Raw genomic sequence first — 21,953 nt, forward strand, 5'->3', positions numbered from 1 at the left:
AGGCAGGAGATAGCCAACATACTCAAAATATCCAAATCAATAAAGTTATTGGTGAAAATGAAAAATATGTTTCTTATTTTATAGAAAAAACTAACCAGGCATTTTGGCCAACCCAATACATTGCACCTCAGTCCTTAATAATTAAATAAGAGAATACTCACACTATCCACAATCCAGCTGAAGTAAACAAAGTGAACATAAGAGGTAAAAACATCCATACGCTGCATTTCTTCCCATCCATACCTGTTCCACTGAAATAAAATGAACAAGTATTCATAACTGACACAAAAATTTACCTTATTCTTTCAAGACAGACAGGAAGTTTACTTTAATGGAAAAGGAGTGCATTTTATGAAACCGTGGTTCAAATCAATATCATATGGCCACTTACATATGTGGGAAATGCTTGAGCAGGTAACGTGGATGATTGTTATCTAGCATTAACTCAAAGTCTTAGTTAAGAACTGATGAACAATTCTACTACTCATGAGAACAACATTCATCCTCATACAAGCATCGATGTATTTAAGAAAGTACAAAAGGGTTTGGGTTAGGACTTGGAGGAGAAGGTTTTGGGTTAGGACTAGGTACCAAAGGCAAACTCCAAGCTACTTTTAGTGCTATTAACATTTATGGATTTTTGTATCTATGGATCCAGGATGTACCTACATTGGCAGCTCAGCTAGCAAGAATTTTAGAAACAAATGGTTACTAAATAAATTAGCAACACAAGAGGAAGTGACAAACGCTTTGCAAATCTGAATTTTTCTCATGATGTGTATTGAACTATCTCAGGAGACTCTAAAATGAACACTCTGGAAAACGTGTTGTGCATAACTTGAAATTAGCTCCTACAAACACAATGGGGGAAAAAACAGATGCCAGGCATTTTGGATGTTATATTTTATAGCAAAAATATATAAATAAAAAATTACCCACCAAAATAAAGTAGAAAGCAGAAGCTTCAGAATGCCTATGAAAAAATTATTGGTATAGAACAGAAAGAAATAATTATCTCTTCACTTCTTTGCCCAAAACCATCAGACAAAATCTATTTGAGACACTGGATGTCAACAGTCCTTAAGGCAAAAAACACCAACTCCAAGAAAATAAGGTTACCAAGGAGATCAGGAGATCAGACAAGCAGAAGGATACAGGATTAAATGGTACCACTAGGGAGAAATTGCTACGCATTGCTTTGGGTTTTATAATTAACTGGAAAAAGTTACTTATCTGGTTTGAACCAACACTGTCACATTTCTGAGCACCTCCATGATACCTACTTTCATAATACTAACATTCCTTGGACCTTCCGAGCGCTGAGAACAGAGAGAGAGCACGGTCCCTCCATTCAGCATGGTGGCCTAAGGTGTCAGCGAGATCTTAGTTCCCCAAACTGACCTACCTGAGTAGGTAGATCTTTCAGACAAGGGTACACACACCTGGACCTAATAATGCGTCCTTGAACAATTGTGCTGTAATCTAAACACCCATCTGGGTCGGGGTGTTAAATTAATGACAGAATTTATTGAAAGACATTAGAAACACTTGCAATCAATTCAATCCAATCCAATTCAATCCAACTGACATGTACTGACACCAATTGTGCCAGGTACTATACCGGATGGTGGTAATTCTGAGGTGAGCTCTAATGAATACAACTGTTTTTATGTAGCAGTCTATGCCATATATAAAAGCTAGTGTATGAATCAGTGGTACATTATTGTTCAATTTATACAGTGTAGAAGAATGATGAATATTCTATGCATACAGAATTTGGTTACTCTGTGTCTATTTCTGTATTTATGTCCAGATAATTGTGGGCTCATAATAAAGCAATCAATTATGTTAACAAAAATAATTCCATCAGTTTGCGAAGTTGTAGAGGGAGTACAGAAAGTAGGGATGTTGACTGAGCATGTAAACCAAATTATTCTAGATCTGCCCCTGAAATAGGCTGTTTGGACATGATGAGTACAGCTGAAACGCTTACACTGGAATAAGAGTTAGGACAAGTTCTCGACCTTAGTTTTGCCAATAACTGACTCCATGGGCCTGAGCCAGTTACTTAAATCTTTAACATCATTTCCTTATCTTGCTACATGAAGATTGTTGAATTTGAAGAGAGGGAGAGGACATCAAAAACTGAGGCTTCACAGGGTTATGGTACCTTATAGTAGCAGGATGCTTCAATTTGCCCAGAATTATCAGCCCCAGAAGGGCTCACGCCTGTTAAACATTTAAAAAATAGTCTGGTGAATAAATCATAATGCCAACTTATTTACGTGCACCAAAAACCACAACTGCCAAGTGGACAAATACTCTCATACATTGGTTCCCCTTTTAGGAACATCTATAATTTTGATCTATAATTTTGATGGGAAATCAAAATTTGGAGGCAGGAAAGTAGAGTGAAGAGAGTTAACAAGCTAACCCTGAGTCCATGGTATGAAGCTATAATAGCTTTATGTGATAATTTCCTTTAAAGAAAGGCAATATGGTTTAATGGAAATGGTATGGTAATGAATAGGACCCAAACCCAGTTCCGCCACTCACTAGCTGTCTGATTTCTACCAAGTTACTGTCATCTCTTAAGACTTAGTTTAATCTTTTTCTCAGACCACAAGGCCTTGAAACTCGAAATCAAACTCAAAGAGAAACTTCAAAAACTTGGAAACTCATGGAGACTGAACAGTACACTTTTAAACAATGAATGGGTCAATAATGAGATAAGAGAAGAAATCAAAAAATTTCTGGAAACAAATGAAAATGAACAGACAACTGTCCAAAACCTATGGGACACAGCAAAGGCGGTCCTGAGAGGGAAGTTCATAGCAATACAGGCTTACCTTAAAAAGATAGAAACATTTCAAATAAAAGACCTAACACTACAAACTTGAAGACTGGAGAAACAACAACAAATAAATCCCAGAGCAAGTAGAAGGAAGGAAATAGTCAAGATTAGAGCAGAACTGAATGACATAGAGACAAAAAGAACAATTCAGAGGATCAACCAATCCAGAAGCTGGTTCTTTGAAAAGATTCATAAAGTGGACAAACCTTTAAGCAGACTCATCAAGAATAAAAGGGAGAGGACCCAAATTAATAATATCAGAAATGAAAGAGGAGAAATAACAACTGATACCACAGAAATACAAATGATCATCAGAAACTATTATGAACAATTATATGCCAAGAAATTTGAAAATCTGGATGAAATGGACAAATTTTTAGAAAAGTATAATCTTCCAACACTGAAGGAGGAAGAAACAGAAAGCTTGAACAGACCGATAACAGTTGGGGAAATTGAAGCAGTAATCAAGAAACTCCCAGCACACAAAAGTCCAGGGCCAGACGGTTTCCCAGGAGAATTTTACAAAACATTTAAGGAAGAGCTAACCCCCTGTCCTTCTCAGACTATTCCAAAAAATCCAAGAGGGAGGGAAGACTGCCAGACTCCTTCTATGAGGCCAGCATCACCCTGATCCCCAAACCAGATAAAGACCCTACAAAGAAAGAAAACTACAGGCCAATTTCGCTGATGAACATAGATGCTAAAATCCTCAACAAAATATTGGCAAACCGCATCCAGCAATACATTCAAAAGATTATCCATCACGATCAAGTGGGATTCATCCCAGGGATGCAGGGATGGTTCAATATACGCAAATCAGTAAACGTGATACACCACATAAATCAAAGAAAAGACAAAAACCACATGATCATCTCGACAGATGCAGAAAAAGCATTTGACAAGGTACAGCACCCATTTATGATCAAAACACTCAGCAAAATGGGAATCAATGGGGCATTCCTCAACGTAATAAAGGCCATATATGAAAAACCTACAGCCAATATCATACTCAACGGGCAAAAACTGAAAGCTTTCCCACTAAGATCGGGAACACGCCAAGGATGTCCGCTCTCACCGCTTCTTTTCAACATCTGTTGGAAGTCCTAGCCACAGCGGTCAGACAAGAGAAAGAGATAAAAGGCATCCAAATAGGAAAGGAGGAAGTAAAACTATCATTGTTTGCAGATGACATGATAGTGTACATAGAGAACCCTGTAGACTCTACCAAAAAACTCCTCAACCTAATAAGTGAATTTGGCAAAACAGCAGGATACAAAGTCAACATTCAGAAATCAAAGGCGTTTTTGTACACCAGCAATGCAATAGAAGAAGAAGAAATCAGAAAAAATACATATACCATTCGATATAGAACAAAAAGATAAAGTACCTAGGGATAAATTTAACCAAAGACACAAAAGACCTGTATGCAGAAAACTATACAACATTGAAAAAAGAAATTAAGGAAGACACAAATAAATGGAAGCATATACCGTGCTCATGGATTGGAAGAATTAATATCCTTAAAATGTCCATACTACCAAAAGCAATTTATAGATTCAACGCAATCCCTATTAAGATACCAATGACGTATTTCACAGAAATAGAACAGACATTTCAAAAATTTATATGGAACCATAAACGACCTCGAATAGCTGCAGCAATTTTGAGAAAGAAACACAAAGTAGGAGGGATCACAATACCGGACATCAAACTCTACTACAAAGCCACTATACTCAAAACAATCTGGTACTGGCACAAGAACAGACCCATAGACCAGTGGAACAGAATAGAAAGCCCAGAAATAAGCCCAGGTCTCTATGGACATCTAATATTTGACAAAGGGGGCAGAAGCATAAAATGGAGCAATAACAGCCTCTTCAACAAATGGTGTTGGGAGAGCTGGATGGCTACATGCAAAAAATTGAAATTGGATCATCAGCTGACACCATACACAAAAATAAACTCAAGATGGATAAAAGACTTAAATATAAGTCGCAACACCATCAAAGTCCTAGAGGAGAACATTGGCAGGAAACTCTCAGATATCCCACGCAGCAATTTTTTCACTGATATGCCTCCTAAAGCAAGGGACATAAAGGAAAGAATAAACAAGTGGGACCTCATCAAAATAAGAAGCTTCTGCACGGCTAAAGAAAACATCAGCAAAATGAAAAGGGAGCCAACCATTTGGGAAAATATATTTGCTAATGATACATCAGATAGAGGTTTGATCTCCAAGATATACAAAGAACTCACTCGACTTTACTCCAAGAAGACAAACGATCCAATCAAAAAATGGGCAAAGGACCTGGGCAGATGCTTTTCTAAGGAGGAGATACAGAGGGCCCAGAGGCATTTGAAAGGATGCTCTGCATCACTAGCCATTAGAGAAATGCAGATCAAAACCACCATGAGGTACCACCTCACACCGGTCAGAATGGCCATCATAAACAGATCCACAAACAACAGGTGCTGGCGAGGCTGTGGAGAAAGGGGAACTCTAGTCCACTGTTGGTGGGAATGCAGACTGGTGCAGCCACTATGGAAAGCAGTGTGGAATTTCCTCAGAAAGCTGAAAATGGAACTGCCTTTTGATCCAGCGATTCCCCTGCTGGGACTATACCCTGAGAACACCAAAACGCCAATACAAAAGAACCTATGCACCCCAATGTTCATAGCAGCACAATTTACAATAGCCAAGTGTTGGAAGCAACCTAAATGCCCATCAGTAGATGATTGGATCAAAAAATTATGGTACATATACACAATGGAATACTACGTAGCAGAAAGAAAAAAAGAACTAAACTTCGCAACAGCATGGATGGAACTGGAGAGCATCATGCTAAGCGAAAAAAGCCAAGGGGCGAAAGACAAATACCATATGATCTCACCTATAAGCGGAACCTAACCAACAATGCAAAGAAGCAAGGCAAATATGGCCAGCAACACTGAAAGGAAAAGAAATCAACAGAGACAAGAGGGAAGGGGGGGGCAGGGAAAGGGAAGGGAAGGGGAAAGTCAAGGAACATATAGCAAGGACTCATGGACAAAACCAAAGGGGAAGAGCTGAGGGAGGGAAGGTGGGAGGGGGCAAGGGAAAGGGGGGGGGGGAAGGCAGAGACAAATGTATTTAAAAAGTAAATAAATTAATAAAAAAAAAAAAAAAGACTTAGTTTAATGACGGAGATAACACTTTGTAGGGTTGTACTGAGGATTAATGACAAAACAGGTTAACACTGCACATAACACGTCTTCTGTAAGTGGCAGCTCTGCCAACTCTAACTGCCAAAGGAGTTCAGTGTTAGGACAAAGTATTCTCCCTCCAAAGCAGGGCTCGGGACACCTGTACACTTGCTTCTTCTTTGGGCTCCTGTTTTTCTAGAAGGATTCAGACATGCTTCCTGATTGTAATAGTAACAGTTTCTTTCTTCGGCTGGCTCTCCAAAAAATAAATTAATACCTTAACCATGTACATATATTGGAGGCCTACCTTCCTGAAATTCTACTCTTTGGTTATCTTTCGTCATGCATTGTTTTTCTCATTTTGTTCTGGAAGAATCTAAGGTGGCTAATAGCTACTTTTCTTAATTATTTTATTTTTATTAGTTTAATTCTCATACAGCCACCTTAACTCCAGGTTGTGGGAAAATCATACTATATCCTTTGTCTAATGACAGTTGAAATTGTACTCTTTAACTCAAAAGGATTCCTTGAGAGGTTGAAAAGAGTAAGTCTATGAATAGTTGAGTTAATATTGTAGCTTCCAATGGAACTATCTGGGTGCTTCCTTAGGATTTTTACATTGGTTATGCCCTCCCCTTTTTTATTTTGGAAATAACTGCAAATTCACATGTGAGAAATCATACAGAGATCCTGTACATCCTTTACTCTATCTCCCCAATAGTAACATCTGTATATTCCCATAGTACAATATCAACAACCAGGTATTGACATTGATACAATTGTTTAACTTCATTCAGATTGCACCAGTTGTACACTCACTCATTCTTGTGTGCGTGTATTGGGTCTTATACAATTTTATCACATGTGGATTTGTGTGATCACCAGTACAGTGAAGGTATAGAACATATTGATGTCCCTACACGGAGAGCCAAAGATCCCTCGTGTTGGCCTTTCATGACTGCAGTACTTCCCTCCCCAGTACCCTCCTTTCTGATCCCTGGAAGCCACTGATCCTTTCTCCACTTCGATAATTTTATCATCTTAAGAATGCTATACAAATGCAATCATAGAGCATGTGACCTTTGGAAATGACTTTTTTTCATTGAGCCTTCATCTGAGATTTATCTAAGGTTGGTGTTCATCAATAGTTTCATACCTTTTATTCGTTGGTAGATTCCGTGGTATGAATGTACCCAGTTTGTTTATTCACCGATTACGGCATACCTGGGTTGTTTCAAGTTTCTGGCTATTGCAAATAAAGACGTATGTCATGGAGATGTAAATTACAGCATAGGGAATATAGTCAGTAATATTTAATAACTATGTATGATACCAGCTGGGTGCTAGGAGTATCGGGAAGAACAGTTTGTAAGGTATGGTATATGACTGTCTAATCACTATGTTGTACACCTGAAACTAATAAAAGATAATACTTAAACTATAATTGAAAAATAAAATTAAAAAATAAAATTAAGCACACAATTTTTTAAAAAGCTATCAATATTAATGTACAGGTGTTTGTGGGAACATGTTTTTATTTCTCTGGACCAAACACCCAAGATTGCAATTGTTGGGTAGTATGATAATTTCATGTAGTTTTTAAAGAATCAATCAAGCTGTTTTCCTGAGTACCTTACACCATTTTACATTCCTACCAGCAAGGTAGGATTTATTCAGTGTCTTCACAGTGTCTTATCACTGTTGGTGATATCACTATTTGGTGTTATCATTAAATTGATGTTAATTGGTGATAATTAGTGTTTTCACTATTACGTTAGCCATTCAGGAGGTATATAGTGATATATCATTCTGGGGTTTTAAAATGTTTTTATTTTTATTTTTTTAAATATATAATAATAATAATCTTTATTATATTTTTTCCATTCCCATTTAGTCCCCTTATACTCTGCTCTCCCCAGCCATCACCACCCTGTTGTCCATGTCCATGAGTCCTTTTTCCTTTTTGCTCACCCCCTAAACACCCCCTGCCCCACTAGCTGTGATCTGTTCTGCATCTATGAGTCTGCCTCTGTTTTGCTTCTTAGTTCAGTTTGCTCATTAGATTCCACATACACATGAAATCACATGGTATTTATCTTTCTGGCTTATTTCACTTAGCATAATATTTTCCAGGCCCATCCATACTTTCACAAAGGGTAAAATTTTCTTCTTTTTTACAGCCAAGTAGAATTCCATTGTGTAAATATCCCATAGTTATTTTATCCACTCATCTAATAACGGACACTTGGGCTTCTTCCATATCTTGGCGATTATAAATAATGCTGCAGTGAACATAGGGGTGCTTATGTTTTTTCGAATTAGTGTTTTGGGTTCCTTCTGATGTATATCCAAAAGTGAGATCACTGGGTCAAAAGGCAAATCCATTTTTAATATTTTGAGGTGTCTCCATACTGCTTTCCACAGTGGCTGCACCAGTCTGCATCCCCACCAACAGTACAAAAGGGTTCCCCTTTCTCCACATTCTCATCAGCACTTGTTTGCTGATTTCTTGATAATAGCCATTCTGACAGGTATGAGATGGTATCTCATGGTGGTTTTTATTTGCATTTCTCTGATGATTAGTGACGTTGAGCTTCTTTTCATATGTCTATTCGCCATCTGTATGTCCTCTTTGGAGAAATGTCTATTCAGGTCCTTTGCCCATTCTTTAATTGGGTTGTTTGTTTATTGGTGTTGAGTTTTGTAAGTACTTTATAACTTTTGGATATTAACCCCTTATCAGATGTATCAGCAAATATGTTCTCCCATTCTGTGGGCTGTCTTTTTATTTTGTTGATAATTTTCTTTGCTGTGCAAAAACTTTTTAGTTTGATGAAGTCCCATTTGTTTATTTTTTCTTTTGTTTCCCTTGCCTGGAGAGATATATCTGATAATCATTGTAGTTTTACTTAGCATTTCTCTGATGACTAGTGATGTTAAATATCTTTTCATGTGCTTATTTGCTATCTGTACATCCTTTTCTATGAAATGTCTGCACACATCTTGTACCCATTTTCAATTGGATTTTTAAAAAATACATTATTTATTTATTTTTAGAGGGGAAGGGAGGGAGAAAGAGAGGGAGAGAAACATCAGTGTGTGGTTGCCTCTTGTGTGCCCCCTATTGGGGACCTGGCTCGCAACCCAGGCATGTGCCCTGACTGGGAATTGAACCAGCGACCCCTTAGTTGGCAGGCCAGCACTCAATCCACTGATCCCCACTAGATACTAGTCCTTTTTGGACATGCAGTTTGCAAATACTTCTCTAAGTCTGTAGCTTATTTCTTCATCCTCTTATTTTAGGGTCTTTTTTTATTCTTTTTATTTTTTAAGTATATTTTACCCATTATGCTCTTACAGTTGTCCCATTTCTTTCTCCCCTTTATCACCCCTCCGCTCTGCAAACTCCCTGTCTCCAGCATCTCCCCCCACCCTGCATTAGTTCATATCTATGGGTTATACATATAAGTTCTTTGGCTTCTCCATTTCCTATACTATTCTTAACCTTCCCCTGTCTATTTTATGCTTACCAATTATGCTTCTTATTCCCTGTACCTGCCCCCCACCCCTGCACTGATAATATCTCCATGTGATCTCCATTTCTGTGATTCTGTTCCTGTTCTAGTTGTTTGCTTAGTTTCTGTTTATGTTTTTTAGGTTCAGTTGTTGATAGTTGTGAATTTGTTGTCATTTTTCTGTTCATAGTTTTTGATCTTCTATTTCTTAGATAAGTCCCTTTATCATTTCATATAATAAGGGTTTGGTGATGATGAACTCCTTTAACTTGACCTTATCTGGGAAGCACTTTATCTGCCCTTCCATTCTAAATGATAGCTTTTCTGGATAGAGTAATCTTGGATGTAGTTCCTTGCCTTTCGTGATTTTGAATACTGCTTTCCAGCCCCTTCTTGCCTGCAAGGTTTCTTTTGAGAAATCAGCTCATAGTCTTATGGGAACTGCTTTGTAAGTAACTGTCTCCTTTTCTCTTGCTACTTTTAAGATTCTCTCCTTATCTTTAATCTTGGGTAATGTACTTACGATGTGCCTTGGTGTGTTCCTCTTTTGGTCCAGTTTCTTTAGGACTCCCTGGGCTTCCTGGACTTCCTGGAAGTCTATTTCCTTTGTCAGATTGGGGACGTTTTCTTTCATTATTTTTTCAAATAAGTTTTCAATCTCTTGCTTTTCCTCTTCTCCTTTTGGCACCCCTATGATAAGGATGCTGGAACGCTGAAAGTCATCCCAGAGGTTCCTAAGCCTGTCCTCACTTCTTTGAATTCTTGTTTCTTTATTCTCTTCCAGTTAGGTGTTCATTTCTTCCTTTTGTTTCGAATCATTTATCTTAGTCCCAGTTTCCTTCCCTTCACTGTTGGTTCCCTGTATATTTTTCTTCACTTCACTTTGTATAGTCTTCATTTCTTCCTTCATTTTGCAACTGAGCTCAATCAATTCTGTGAGCATCCTGATTACCACATTTTTGAACTCTGCATCTGATAGATTGTCTCCTCGTCGCTTTGTTTTTTTCTAGAGTTTTGATCTGTTCTTTTATTTGGGCCATACTTCATCTTGGTGCACCTGCTACGTTGTAAGGGGCAGGACCTTAGGTATTTTTCAGGGTGAGGCAACCCTCTTTGCTGTGTTGCGGTGCTGTCTGTGGGGAAGGGGTCAGAGAGGGAACAATGCCACTTGCTCACTCAGCTCTAGCCCCACTTTCTGTCACTTCTCTCTCTTCCCACAAGTGAATGTGGGTGCTCATTCCCAGGTGGTTGGGTTTGTGAACATTCTAGGATCCCCTGCCTTCTCCAACAAACTCTCCAGTGAGAGTAGGAGTTTCTCCTATCTTTGCAACCCCTACGGGATTTTACAGCTAGAGGTTTTTGAGTCTTCAGTTTCTGGGTCCGCCAGCCCCTTCCTCGCTGGTGCGGTCTGCCCCCTTGCTGTGGGTCCTCTCCACCTGGCTGCCCATCTCCGCCCCTCCTACCAGTCTGGATGAATGTTTCCTTAAATCTCTGGTTGTCGGAGTTCTGTGGAGTTTGATTTTTCTGGCAGTTCTTGTTGTTTATTATCTTGAAACTGGTTGGTATCCTTCTTTGGGTTGTGCGAGGAAGCAAAGCATTTCTACTTATGCCTTCATCTTGGCCAGAACTTGGTCCTTTTTCAAACCGAATTTTATTTATTTATTTATTGTGTTAAAATATACATAACAAAATTCTTATCATTTTAAAGGTACAATTCAGTGATATTAAGTACATTCATATTGTTGTACAACCATCACCACTGTTCATTTCCAGAACTTTCATCATTTCAAACTAAAACTATACTCATTAAGTAATAACTCTTCATTCCCTCCTCCTTCCAGCCCCTGGCAGCAACCATTCTACTTTCTGTCTCTATGAATTTGACTACACTAGGTACCTTATGTAAGTGAAAGCATACAGTATGTCTTTTTATGACTAGCTTATTTCATTTAACATAATATCTTTAAGGTTCATCTACCATGCAGCATGTATCAGAATTTCATTACTTTTTAAAGTTGAATAATATTTCATTTTATGTATACACCACATTTTGTTTATCCATTCATCGATGATGGTCTGGGATGTTTCTACCTTTTGGCTACTGTGAATAATGCCATGACTATAGGTGTGCAAATATCTGTTCAAGTTCCTACTTTCAGTTCTTTTGGGTCTATACCCAGGAGTGGACTTGTCAGTACTGGATGGTCATATGGTGATTTTATGTTTAGTATTTTGAGGAACCATAATGGCAGCTGCAGTATCTTACATGCCCACCAGCAATGCTCAAAGATACCAATTTCTCCATATCCAACATTTCTGTTTTTTTTTAATAGGTTTTTTTTTTATCTTAATGGGTATAACATGGTATCTCATTGTGGGTTTGATTTGCATTTGTGCTTATGAGCCATTTTTATATCTTCTTTAGAGAAATGTCTACTCATGTATTTTGCACATTTTAAAATTGGGTGTTTTTATTTTGTTGAGTTGTAGTTCTTTATATATTCTGGATATAAATCCATTACCAGATATATGATTTACAAAATTTTCTTCCATTAGATGAACTGTCTTTTCACTCTGCTGATACTGTCCTTTGATGCAGAAAAGTTTTAAATTTTGATGAAATCTAATTTATCTTTTTGTTGTTGTTGTTCCCCATGCTTTTGTGTGCTAGCCAAAAATAAATAAATAAATAAATAAATTATTGTCAAATCCACCATCATGAGACTTTCCCTCTATGTTTTATCCTAAATGTCTAAGAGTTTTAGCTCCTCCCATTTAGGTATTTGATCCATTTTGAGTTACTTTTCATATATAGTACAAGGTAACTTCATTTGCATGTGAATATCCAGAACCATTTCTTTAAAAAACTATCTTTTCCCCATTGAATGGTCTTAGTGCTTAACAGGGTCTTTTGCAGAGCAAGTTTTTAAATTTTTATCCCAACTTATCATTTTCTTTTTATGAACTGTGTTTTTTGATGGCAAGCCTAAGAACTCTTTGCCTAGCCCTTGGTCTTGAAGATTTTCTCCTATATTTTCTCTAAAAGTTATAGTATTACATTTTATATTTAAGTTTGTGATCTGGTTATGTGTTTTTAAACTATAGGTCTCTATTGTCTTATTGAATTGGGTTAGACCAGAGAAAATTTATAAATGATTTTGACAAGGACCAGGAAATATGTGACACCCTGCTAGTCCTCTGCAGTAGTAAAAGAATATTCTTATAATAAAGAACATATATCTTATCCATACTATATCCTAGCATGCCAGGTTCTTTTGGTATCTGACCATTATGAGCCTAAGAACAGAACAATAAGCGCGTGTGCATGCATGCATGTGTGCGTAGATGGGGAGAGCGCCCTTACCTACTTTACCTCCCCACCCACCTCTGAGTTATAATGAAGACCAGAAGATCAAAATAAAAAGTTCTTTCAGGACAAGTTTCTGGTTCGTTAACTTACCAATGCCTCACCAATATATCTTTGTCTTTTTAGTTCTTTCTCCCTCTCTGGAGGGACTGTGTTAACCAAAGAAGAGCACTCTGTTATATATATTTAAGTAAATATATATTTTAATCCTCACCCACGAATACATTTATTGATTCTAGAGAAAGAGGAAGGGAGAGAAAGAGAGACAGAGAAACACTGATGTGAGAGAGAAACATCAATCGGTTGCCTCTGGTACGCTCCCAGACCAAGGATTGAACCTACAACCTAGGTATGTGCCTTGACTGGGAATCAAATCCACAGCCTTTCAGTGTATGGGACGATGCTCCAACCAACTGAACAACCTGGCCAGAGCTGTTACATATACTTTTCTTGTTCAAAATAATCTGTCCTTCTTTTGCCCACACTCATAATGTGAGTAAAGAACCCGCAACAGAGAAACAACACTGATGTGCTTTCTACTCTGTGCTGGAAGAGGGTTCCTGGAGTTGCCAGGAGATGAACATTGGATTAGGTTGGTGTCATAAGACTCTCTGAGTTTTCTGGCATTATAAGTTGAGACATTTGACTGGAAGTACCTCTGCAAAGAATAAATTAATCTATTAAACTAATTCTCTTCACCGCCTCGGTATTTTCTGAGAACTAAAAATTAAAACTGTGAGATGGTTCTCTCTCTTCCATCCTTCCAGATACCATTAAAAAAAATGGGTCTGTTGCTTCCAGTCACATTAGGAAGTGTCACCCAAACTTTACTTACATTCCCTAGTAAGGACAAGTTCTACTCTCTCCTTGAGTTATACCAGCCTGGAACCTACCAGGTAGCAGAGGACATCTTTCCCTGCCTTTTTGAGGAAAGAAGGGGAGAAGGAAGAAATACTCCATACTACTGGGTTAGTTTTATCCTTGCATTCTGAGTTATACTTCTTTTTTATTCTGTGTAATATTATTCCATTGATGTTAACCTCCCAATAATATCTCACAGTAAAATACTTAGAATAATTGTTCCCATATCCCAAATGGTAAATATATGGAACAATGGTAAATATCTGGAACAATGTCACTTAATGACTTTCTGACAAAGGGAGGAAGAGAGCTACAACTAGATAAACCTTCCTGAAAGGATTCTGACATTTAGATGTGGGTTGGAAGACTCTCCTCCAAATGGTATCATTTATCCAAATGATTTGCGAAGCTGTTATCAAGATGGTCAAATCCTCCCAGAGTGACAATACTGCTAACTCTGTACATTCCTATCATGTGTTCTTTTATTCCAATAAATATCAAAGTTTGAGTGATTTTTGCTCTCTTTCTCCCAATCTGTGGTAGGTATGAGATTGAATAGTGTCAACTCTTCAACATGGAGTCAGAGGCTGAAAATCCCAGTCTGCTCCCTGTTCCCTGTGTGACCTGCATCCTTGAGGCTCTCATTCTTCTTCAGAGAGAAAAATAACTGTATCAAAGGTTTGTGGTGGCTCTGCTGTTGACATTTTTTTCCTCTGAAACTCTTCTAGCTGCAAACGCCCAAGAGAATACCTGGCCACTTGAAAATTTACAATCTCATGGAAGCAAACAAAGGCCACATTAGCTCAGCCCCCAAGACTCCAACTACTTTAACGGATTTGAAAAAGGGGCTGTGATAAAGTTGAGGTCATATAATTATTCATAATCTTATCATCAAATTCCAAGCAGATGGTTCTTACAGTTTAAGCTAATGAAGGTACTGAAGTCAAAGAATATAGCATACTCTTACCGATGATAATCCCTAAAGACAAACTTTCTATTCTATCCGGCCATGGGAAAACTTCAATTTACAAATAGAAAAGCACAGTCCATTGATCACCTTCATTTACAGCTTTTAAAACCTTATTAGTGAGAAACCACTTATAATAATGACTGTGAAATGTCACAAAAGCTAAGATATTTTATGGGACTGGGAAGCATTTGCTTGTTAGGAACTAGAAGGAGTTTGTACTCCCGAGGGTAATTAATGGTGAGAAGAAGCAGTAGTTCAGGGACTCTGGAGCCACAATTACCAAGGCTTGGAACAGCAGCTCCCCCACTTACTAGTTAGGTGGCCTTGGTTAAGTCCTCCCTGCTCCTCAGTTCCTTCATCGGCAAAGTGGAAATAATAATGCTACCTACCTCATTGGATTATTATGAGGGTTAAGATACATTGAAAGCACAGATAGTCCTTAGCATTTGATGGCTTTTAATAAATGTTAACCATATTCCACTGCAAGTGATGTTTGGAGTCTAGTTATCTTTTGTTCATTTTGTAACTTATCAGAAATGAGTTTCCTGCCACCACAGTTTTTTATTCTGTCAGGGCCAGACGGAATGGAGCAGGAAAGATTCAAGAGTCACCCACTAATGATTATGAGTGTCATAGTGTCTGTGAACCAATAGCATCCTTGTTTTTTTAATCTTCTGGTAATCTTGTTATTTTCCATGTGTGTCATGAGCAAATATGAAGGGCTTGTATTATTTTGTAATTCATTTACAATTATAAGCGGTAATCACAAGGACTATTTGTTTTGTTACTAAAATGTTTACAGGCTATCAGATATAAATCAACATGGAGAGTTCTGCAATACAACCAACTCATTATGCTGAGAGCTAAAATTTTGCTTTCATTGAACCCTAAGTTTGGGAAAGCTGACCGTTTGAGTGACCTGGTGTCACCCTAAGATTATATGATCTCCTCTAACGAGACAGATTTGAATAATATTATCTAATCTATGAGGTCAATTTTGTCCCCAAAATAACTTTCATGAGCACTGGCAAGAAATAGTGTATTAATTAATAAAGGATTTCTGAAAAATACTACTGTTTCCAAAAGAATATAATTATTTCTTTTTTAAAAAATATTTTATTTATTTTTAGAGAGAGGGGAAAGGAGAAAGAGAGGGAAAAAAAAATCAATGTTCAAGAGCTACATCGATAGGCTGCATCTGGCACACCCCCAGCTGGGGACCCAGGCCACAACCCAGGCATGAGCCCTGACTGGAAATTGAACTGTCAACCCCTCGGTTTGGAGGCTGGCACTCAGTCCACTGAGCCACACTAGCCAGGGCCAAAAGAATATGATTATTTCTAAGTAGAACCAATGGTGACTGCTTTTCCCCAATGCTTTTTTGATTTCTAAAATCAATCACCTTCATTCAATTGACAGATGACTTATAGGGAGACTTTCAATGTAGTGGCCCAAAGGATTCTTTTTCTCAGAAATAGATGGAATACACTGTCCTTACGCCACTCATGGAGTAATCCCAGAAGAAAATCCCTTCTACCAGTACTTCCATTTGATATTATCTTCTTGGAGTTTCTATGCCAAGACTAAATATTATCTTCAATAATATTTAAAAATATTCTTCACATGGGGCAGCTAGAATTGCCAATCCAACAGTCATTTTTCTTCTTTTTCTTAGCTAACAGAATCTAGTTTTATTCAGGATAGCAATGTGTTTAGCCCAAGGCTGAGTATCTTTTAAGATTCCTTTGCGCCTGGCCAATAAGATGCAAGGGGGTGTCTACTGAGTAGCAAGAGATGGGTTTACATCCCTCATGATGGAAAACCTCTTCCCTGCCCCCCACTCTCCTCCTTTTCCACTTGGGATGCTGTTGTGAAAATGTAACTATGAAACAGCAAACACATGAACCCAAAGCCAACATCCTGAGGACGGCAGTGCAGAGAAGGAAAGAAGTGATTCCTTGATAATGTCACTGAGAAGCTATACTAATCTCCCCGATATCATGAGCTCCAAACTTCTTATAATGTAAATCAGTTAAGTCTTTACTGCTTTATTACTGTAGGTTAGTATAACATCAAAATCCATTCTCTCTTCTTCCATTGTAGCTGAGCAAGTGGCTTACTCAATCACCTATAATTAGCAGCCTCCCTTTTAGGTAAATGTGGCCCTGTGAGTAAGTTCTCTCCAATGGAATGTGAATGAAGGCTCATATAATAATGGTATTGTATATTATATAGGAAAAGGTTTCTATTTTCTAGAGATGCATACTGAAGTCTCTAGGGCTTAATAGTCACAATGTCTAAAGTTTACTTTTAAAAACTTCACCAATAGAGTGATGAAAAAGTCAGCAATATAGCGGTAATGATTTCACAACATATGAATATAATTAATGCCAGTGAATTGTACATTTAAAATGGCAAATTTTATGTGACGTTTCACATAATAAAAAAAAGTAAAAATATCATCAAAAAAGAAGTACCATTAGGATGTCTATTATCAAAAACAAAAACAACAATATCCAGAAAATAACAAGTGCTGGTGAGCATGTAGAGACATTGAAACTCTTGGGCTCTGTGGCTGGGAATGTAAAACGATGTAGTTGCTCTGGAAAAAAGTATGATGTTTCCTGAAAAAATTAAACACAGAATTATGTTATGATCGAGTAATTCTGTTTCTGGCTATGTACCCATAAAGATTGACAGCAGAGACTCATAGCAGCATTTTTCACAATAGCCAAAATGTGGAAGCAACCCAAGTGTCCACTGATGGATGAATAGATAAACAAAATGTAGTCTATGCATGCATGGATATTATTCAGTCTTAAAAAGAAAGGAAATTCTGATACATGACCCAACAGGATGACCATTGAGGACATTATGATAAATGAAGTAAGCCAGTCATAAACGACAAATACTGTATGGTTCCACTTATATGGGGTACTCAGAGAAGTCAAATTTATAGATAGAAGATAGAATGGTGGTTGCCAGGGGTTGGGGGTAGAGAAACACGGAGTTATTATTTAATGGGTACAGAGTGTCAGTTTTGCAAGATGAAAGGAGTTCTATAAATGGCTGGTTGTGATGGTTGGAAAACAATGTGAATGTACTTAATAGCACTGAATCACATATACACTTAAAATAATTAAAATGGTAAAATTTATGTTATAATATTTTAGCACAATTTTAAAAATAAGTAAAAAAATTGTCTTAGAAAAATCTGGTTTGTGCCAAGTCTCTTGATTCTTTAAAACAAACAAACAAACAAACGCCAAAACAGTCACCTCTCTTGGAAGACAGACCACATTCCTATTGAGCTTATAATTTTATTAATATGATTGAAAGAGTTTGTATATTAGTATGAATTGGCTGTTCTTTACTGTTTATCAAGGTATTATAAGAAAGAGACTAGCCCAGGTCAAAATAGAATAGACTGATTTGCAAAGAGATGCAAAAGAAGAGGAAGAGTTTAGAGACTTGAGGCCTTGGAGGGGTGGACAAGCCAATGGCTTCTACACGTCAGACAGCATGGAATTAGAGGTGAGAAAAAGTGTGTTGCTTTCCCTACGAAGTCTGCGGTTTCAGAGGCTCAGTACAGACAGCCTCTTTCCATTGAGAGGGAGGAGCATGGAGGGTGCAGAAGCCAAGGGAAAAACAAGGCTCAAGATCTGTGTCTTGGAAAGAATTTTGGGAAACTGCTGGCATGTGACCTGCTTGGAAGTTATAGATCAGAAGCCAGCTTAGTTTCTGAGGGAACTGTATTAGCAAAGCCACGCCAGTAAAACCTTGTGACTGCTGTCTCTCAGATTTCCAAATCTGCACTAGTAGGCAGTGGGCTGCAAAAGCTGTATAGCCACCAAGGAGGGAACTCACTTCAGATTTAGATAAAGAGGAAACTGAACAGGAAGAACCACCATCCCCCAAGGACAGGTCCAAGGGACACACAGAGGCCTGGACAAGAGTGTGCTCCTAAAGAGCAGAACCAGGGGCTAATCAGGGAACCTTCTTCTCTGCCAGGGCAGGTGGTCTTCCCATTCCCCTAGGATCCCAGCATTCCTATGGGCTGCTGTGTGCATTGCTATCTCCTTTTTTGAATGGGAGTTTTAAATGTGGTTTTCTACTTCCTGTTCCATCATTGTACATGCAGTGTGCATATAAGGATAGAAGGAGAGATAATTTGCTTTTTAGTTCACAGATTGCCAGACCATTAGGAACCACATCCAAGTCTGATGGAAAGGACTGGGCATCACCCAGAGACCATGGCCTTTCAGGTGGTGCATTTACTGCATGGGCTTTTTTGTCAGTTTCCCCTGGGATGAAGTGAGTGTGTTCTATGTGTTGGAAATAGGGTGTTCACTGACTCTTGGTAGCCAGAAGGACTGACTCTGGCAAGATCGTGAAAATCCATTCTCTCCTTCTTCCAATATGTTAGAAGTATAACAGGTAGGCATTTGGTTCCCCAGCTTCGTCTGCAGAGTGAGAAGTAGCCATAAGTTCCCGCCAATGGAATGTGAGCAGAAGAGATGTGTACCGCTCCCTGGCCTGGCACACACACCTCTCAAACACTCTTTTCCGATGGGCTGAGACAGCAATGACCAGAAGAAAGGAGACACGCTGAGCAGGGCCTCGCTGTCATGAACCCCTGCCCCCCACCCCCACTAAAATGGGACACCCACCCCGGACTATTACATGAGGAAAAAAATAACCATTTTAAAGCCACATTATTATTGGGTTTCTTGATACAGCAGCTGACTTTTACTCTACCTAATAGACTCGGATACTCTTAGCTGCAGCCAAAAAATCTTATCTAATACCTCACATTATTTCCTATAAAAATGACAAAGCCACTCTGTCCATGAGCTACTTGAGAGTTACACAGATTAACTTCTAAAGAACTTTTAATTATAGTTAACATTCAATATTATTTTATACAGTTTCAGGTGTATAGTATAGTAGTTAGACATTCATATAATTTATGAAGTGATTCCCGCCCCCCCCCCCCAAGTCTGGTACCCACCTGGCACTATACATAGTCATTACAATATTACTGACTATATTCCCATATGCTGTATTTTACATCCTCATGACCATTTTGTAAATACCAATTTGTACTTCTCAACCCCTTCATCTTTTTCACCCAGCCTCTCAAACCCCCTCCCATCTGGCAACCATCAGTTTGTTCTCTGTATCTATAGATGATAATAATTTACACAGTCTTGCTCTGGTGAATCAGATGATACCCGAGAGCACCAAGTGACGAGGTGGTTTCTCCAAATGCATGGAAGAATTAAGATCAGGAAATGATTTCCTCACTTAACAGTGACCGATTTTTTACATATAATTTTTACAAAGGTTTTATAAATATGTACATATAACTTTTCCCTAAAAAGCTAGCTGTATTTTATAGATCTGAAATCAAATGAATACCCACAGGAAAAAAAAAATACAGCATCCTGGAAGGTATAAAAAAGCGAGGTAGCATGACTCATTTTATTTTGTAGATGACAATGACATGATTACTCCTAACATGCCTGATTGAGCAATTCTACAGAATCTAGACCCTTTGTTACAATAAGTATTTCATGTGCTTTCTTATCCCTAAGGCAAAAAACAAACATAAAAAACCCACAAAGCAGTCTGACCACAAGGTCACTGAAAATGAAATCCTTCTGCCTGGAAGTCCCTTGTCCACAGCTTTGAAGCCACATCACAACAACCTTTTCTAGCCCACAGTCCTAGTTCTAAGTGCCAAAACACACAATGACTCATCAGGTTGCTGGCTGTCTCTTGCTAGACTCTGACACCAACACCTCAGGCCTGGCTTCATGAAGAGAAACAACCAAACATGAAACCAACCAGAGCAAACAAGAAATCCCTAAGGGGCAGCTACATCCAGTAAGTTCAAGAGACGGGGATCTAAGAAGGAAATTCAGGTAGAATCTTATGTGGCTATTGATAGGGCATTAAGGTTGAGCGATGCTAGACTAATGCACAGACCATCAAACATCAAACCTTGAACTTGGATCTTCTCATCCAACAAACTGGCAGCTGCTGAGTAACTGTGCTACACCAAAGGTAATGGACAAAATGGCAATTTTTTTTTTCTACTCTCATTATTGTAGGAACACAGAACAGAGCTGGAACCATGAGCACATGTCCTGGATCCAGAGTCTCTGGTTTCAAATCCAGGCACTGCCACTTTGTTGCTGGATGACACTGTGTAAATTGCTTAACCTCTCCAAGCCTCAATTTTTTCATCTATAATATGGGATCATAATAGTACCTACTTTATGGGGCTTTTATGAGGATTAAGGGAGTTAACACAAAAGGCTCTTTGATAAGCATATGGCAAGCACTCAATAATTGGAAGCCTATTATTATAAATGGCTTTTTTTTTTTAAACTTTCAGATAGTTATTAACCAGTGTAAGCCCCATCACACTGGGATGAGAAATATTTCCTGGTTAAGTGGAAAACTATGTGGATGGTTTCTGGAAGACATTAATTCTAAGCAGCTTTACAGTGAAACATTACATTTAGAAGTCTGGGCCTTCTTCCTTCAGGTTGCTGTAATCTACATTCCCCGAGTAGAACTTGTATTGATCATTGGGACCCAGTTTGCTCCAGGGTTCTGGGTTATTTGTTCTGTCCCAACAGACACCTGGAATGAACAATGCCAGGAGTTAAGATATACAGTGCTGCTCCAGTACCTCCGGCTCCAATAAATACAAAGAGGTGGTCGAGCATGGATGCTTCTGGGCCTGGCCGAGGATCTAGCAGAGCATGGCTGTGGTAGAGGGCTTCGGCCCGGAAGTAGAGAAAAATAAAACTGAAGGCTGGAAAGCAGGTAGCCTGTGCACCGAGCATAAATGGCTATCTTAATATCACTGATGCCCAACCCATCTGCAGTCCCAAAAAAGGAAGTAGAACTGGGGATTTATTCCAGCTTAATGATGACTGTTTAGGAATTCGGCAAAGAACTTGAAACAGAATGTAGGCTAGGCCTTTTTTTTTTTTTAACACAACTTTATTTATTGATTTTTAGAGCGAGAGGAAGGGAGGAAGAAAGAGAGGGAGAGAAACATCAATGTGAGAAACATCAATCAGTAGCCTCTCATACACACCCCAACCAGGGACTGAACCTGCAACCCTGGCATGTGCCCTAAATGGGAATCGAACCTGCAACCTTTTGCTTTGCTGGACAACCCCC

General features: G+C 38.5%; 1 protein-coding gene and 1 pseudogene across 2 annotated transcripts in view; both read right to left on the bottom strand.

The window, feature by feature from the left end:
• Positions 1 to 21,953, bottom strand: part of TMEM150C (transmembrane protein 150C) — an 86,488-nt gene that overhangs the window by 19,196 nt on the left and 45,339 nt on the right. For both annotated transcript variants that reach the window (XM_054582332.1, XM_054582333.1), the window contains exon 2: positions 162 to 251. In XM_054582332.1, coding sequence (XP_054438307.1) covers positions 162 to 241 — 80 coding nt within the window. In that variant the 5' untranslated portion in view covers positions 242 to 251. The remainder of the gene's footprint in view (positions 1 to 161; positions 252 to 21,953) is intronic.
• LOC129077779 (cytochrome c oxidase subunit NDUFA4-like) lies at positions 21,280 to 21,528 on the bottom strand (annotated as a pseudogene).

This window comes from Pteronotus mesoamericanus, unplaced genomic scaffold, assembly GCF_021234165.1.
Source record: "Pteronotus mesoamericanus isolate MK-2021 breed Mesoamerican mustached bat unplaced genomic scaffold, CSHL_Meso_final contig_69, whole genome shotgun sequence".
NCBI classification, from domain to species: Eukaryota; Metazoa; Chordata; class Mammalia; order Chiroptera; family Mormoopidae; genus Pteronotus; species Pteronotus mesoamericanus.